This window comes from Gracilinanus agilis, unplaced genomic scaffold (assembly GCF_016433145.1).
Source record: "Gracilinanus agilis isolate LMUSP501 unplaced genomic scaffold, AgileGrace unplaced_scaffold52913, whole genome shotgun sequence".
Classification (NCBI taxonomy): domain Eukaryota; kingdom Metazoa; phylum Chordata; class Mammalia; order Didelphimorphia; family Didelphidae; genus Gracilinanus; species Gracilinanus agilis.
Window position 1 is genome coordinate 1 of NW_025387925.1, and position 3,610 is coordinate 3,610.

Below are 3,610 nucleotides of genomic sequence, written 5' to 3' on the forward strand. Positions count from 1 at the left end.
TCCTCTTCCTCCTCCTCCTCCATTCTCTTCCTCTTCCCTCTCCTCTCTCCCTGTCTTCCTCTTCCTCCTCTTCCTCTTCTCCTCCTCTTCCCCTCCTCTCTCCCCCTTTCCCTCTTCCTCTTCCCTCTCCTCTCTCCCCCTCTTCCTCTTCCTCTTCCTCCTCCTCCTCCATTCTCCTCCTCTCTGCTTTCATCCCCAGCTGCCTTCCTCCCGTTTCCTCCCTCCTCTCCCTCCTCCTCTGGGACATTTGTCTTCCATTTCTGCTGCTTTGGGGGCACTGCTTGATGGGAGCCTCTCCGGCTCTCCTGAAGGCTCTTCAGGTCCAGGAGATCCTGAGGGTTCTTGTCCTCGTCCCATCGTCCCCGGCCCCCCTGTAAAATAGTCGGGGTCTCTCTGGTGCCGGTCTCCCGGCCCACTAAGGAGGAGGGTGGCCGTGGCCCTGCAGTGGTGCATCCCGCCATTCTTCCTTCGCCCCCTCCCCTTCTGGACTTCAAGGGCCACGTCGGGCCAGTGTTGGGTGCCTTGGCCGGGGGAGGGAGGGACCCTCGAACACAGGAAGGTTCCCATTTCAGCTCTAATCTCTATTGGCTGTGTGACCCTGGCCAGGTCACTTATTAAAATCGGAGAAGGTGCCGGTGTGCCCCGAGGACGTCCCGAGAGCCACCAGAGCCCGGGCCAGACACTCTCGTCCGGGGCTGCTACCTTTAGAGCCCAGCCCGCGGTGCTACTTGCTCTTCTCGAGCTGTCCTGGAGCGTGAGGGTCCGCGAGGGTCCGCACGGCTGTGCCTCCTGCCTTCCCTTCCCCGTCCTCTGAGCCCCGCTCGGGGCCGGATTGTCTGGGGGTGCCTGGAGCGGAGCCACCCTGAGCCTCCTCCTGACCCGGAGCCTCCCTGCTTCCCCTCCCTAGAAAACGGAGCTTTCTTCTGTAACGAGTGCGACTGCCGCTTCTCGGAGGAGGCGTCCCTGAAGAGGCACACCCTGCAGACGCACAGCGACAAGCCTTACAAATGTGACCGCTGCCAGGCCTCCTTCCGCTACAAGGGCAACCTCGCCAGCCACAAGACCGTCCACACGGGTACGGCTGCTCAGACGGCGCTCCGTGCGGCCCGGGGGAGGGCCTGGGGGGAACCAGGAGCCCCGGGGGGGGGGCCAAGGAGCAGGGGAGCTGGGAGCCTCAAGGGGGGGCCTGTCCTGGGTGCCCACGCCTGTGGGGAGGGGGCCTCCCATAGCTGGGGCATTAAGCGGGGGAGGCCAGCTAGAGGCCAGGCCAGGTTTCTGAGGTCCCCCCTGACCCTGGTGACATCCCGGGGGACTGCAGCCACTCGGGGGGCCGGCACTGCCTCGCCCCCCAAGACCTCCTGGCCCGGCCCGGCAGGCTAGGCAGCTGATGGCAGAGGCTGGGGCCCCGGGAGGGTAGCCGGCTTGGTGGCGGTCAGAGGCCCAGCCTGGGCGCCTGAGTGCCTTTTGGCCTCCGTTGGCTCCTCTGTAGGCCAGAGGGCTGGTGCTGATGTCCCGTCGGGGCTTCAGGCTGCTCATGTCTCCCATGAGGGCCTCCAAGACCCTCTGATCCTCCTCAGTGCCCCTCTCCCTGCAGGGAGCCACCTCTGGAGGGCTGGCCTTTCCCTTGGGAGGCCCCCTTCCCCCGGGATTCCATCCACTGGGACGTGCTCCTTTCGGGGGGCTGCCCCCTCACCGCGCCGTCTCCTCCCTTCGTCCGCAGGGGAAAAACCCTATCGGTGCAACATTTGTGGCGCCCAGTTCAACCGGCCGGCCAACCTGAAGACTCACACCCGCATCCACTCTGGGGAGAAGCCGTACAAGTGCGAGACCTGCGGAGCGCGATTCGTGCAGGTCAGTGGAGGGCCTGTCTGGGGGGGCCTCCGTCCGTCCGTCCCTCTCTCGGGGTTCCGTCGGGGGCGGCCCTCGCTGACGTCCCTCCCTCCTCCCTGGCAGGTGGCCCACCTGCGTGCCCACGTGCTCATCCACACCGGCGAGAAGCCCTACCCGTGTGAGATCTGCGGCACCCGCTTCCGGCACCTGCAGACCCTCAAAAGCCACTTGCGCATCCACACGGGAGAAAAGCCCTACCATGTACGTGAGTCGTTCTTTCTGCCGGGCGAGCTTTCTGGGGGAGGGAGGGAGGGGGGGACCCCGGAGCTGCCTCCCCGGGGAAGAGCCTCGTGTCCAGAAGTCCTGCAACTGCTTTGTGTCGAGGACCCTCTCAAGGCTTTTAAAGGCAGAAAATACACTCAGAAAGCTAAAAACAGCCAGAAAACCAAAGGCGGGTGCAAAGAGGCCATTTTCTCCTTCATCCACGTTCATGAGCCCCCTGAGAACCCCCGGACTTGGGAGGGTCTGGCCAAATTCAGAACAGGGCAGCTGGCTCCAGAGGACACGGTCCGCCCCGGCTCTGCGGATCACAGAATTGGCCTCAGCGGCCCTCTGTGGGCTTTGTCCAGCCCCTCTTCTGGCCTTGGAGGGGATCCCCCCGGGGAGGGCCTGTTCTCAAGGTCCAGAGATTGTCCATCAGGATGGACACAGCCCTGCCGGCCCCCTGGCTCAGCCCCATTTGTCTGACAGTCATGAAACCAAGCATGGAAGTGGTCTTGGCCAGATGTCAGAGCACTCTCGAGTCCTCCAAACCTCCATTCGGTACTTGGAGACGGATGTTGTCTAGAGAAAAAGGAGAGCGTGATGAGGAGTCAGTCAATTAATAAGCAATCAAGTGACAGCATTTATTAAACCCCTACTATGTGCGAGGCACCCTGCTGGGCCCCGAGATGGACAGACAGGAGGGACAGAGCCCCTGACCCCAAGCACTTCCATTCCATCACGATTTGGTCTTGCCGTGGACTCCCAAGAGTGGAGTCTTTGAATTTACTTCTCGAACCCTGCAAGATGTGGTCTTGTTGATGCTTTTTGAAAACGTCACCATCCTTTCCCTATGACGTGGCCCCCCACCTGCCAATGAGGTGCTATTAGTTATAAAGAAAACCACATGTGGTCATGGGGGAGGCCTTAAGCCACCCCCGATGTCTGCCATCTTCCCACTGAATGAATCAGTCAACAAACATTCATTATCCACTTAACTGGCATCGTCATGACCAGATCTTCAGTCAAGACTGGTCCATGCAGTAATCTGAGAGACGATGCCTTCGATTCTCTCTGCATTAGGCCGGCCATTTTAAAATTGTTTTGTTTCAGCTTACTTGGCTCTGTATCTGTTCATATAGGCATTCCGCTGTGTTGCCAAGCCCTGCATATTGAGCTTTCCTTATGGCACCATAGGACTCTGTTAAATCCAGGCACCAGGATTTTTTTTACCCCCCCCCTCCCCAATCAATGAGTACTCGCCTTGATACCACAAAATGAATGCACTTAAATTGGACAAATCTTTTTCAGTCTACTGTACGGGTTAAAGTAGGGGTTTTTGCAAAATAAGACAGCAATTTTTCCTTTTTTTTATTTTTTATTTTTTTAAATATTTTATTTTTTAAGACAGCAACTTTTAATAATTTAAGTTTTAATGAGAATATAGTAGAGTTGTAAACTTATATTATCCCTTTAAGCCAGAGGAAAGAAAACTTCTAGCAGCTTTTAACAATTAACA

General features: G+C 58.3%; 1 protein-coding gene across 1 annotated transcript; it reads left to right on the forward strand.

The window, feature by feature from the left end:
• Nucleotides 1-708: 708 nt before the first annotated feature.
• Nucleotides 709-2,095, forward strand: LOC123255837 (B-cell lymphoma 6 protein-like; the record flags this gene model as incomplete). The annotated part of the gene is made up of 3 exons (XM_044684567.1): nt 709-1,075; nt 1,721-1,851; nt 1,954-2,095. Coding segments are annotated over 3 exons (640 nt in total), but the record flags the coding sequence as incomplete, so codon positions are not given.
• Between the last annotated feature and the right edge of the window lie 1,515 nt (nt 2,096-3,610).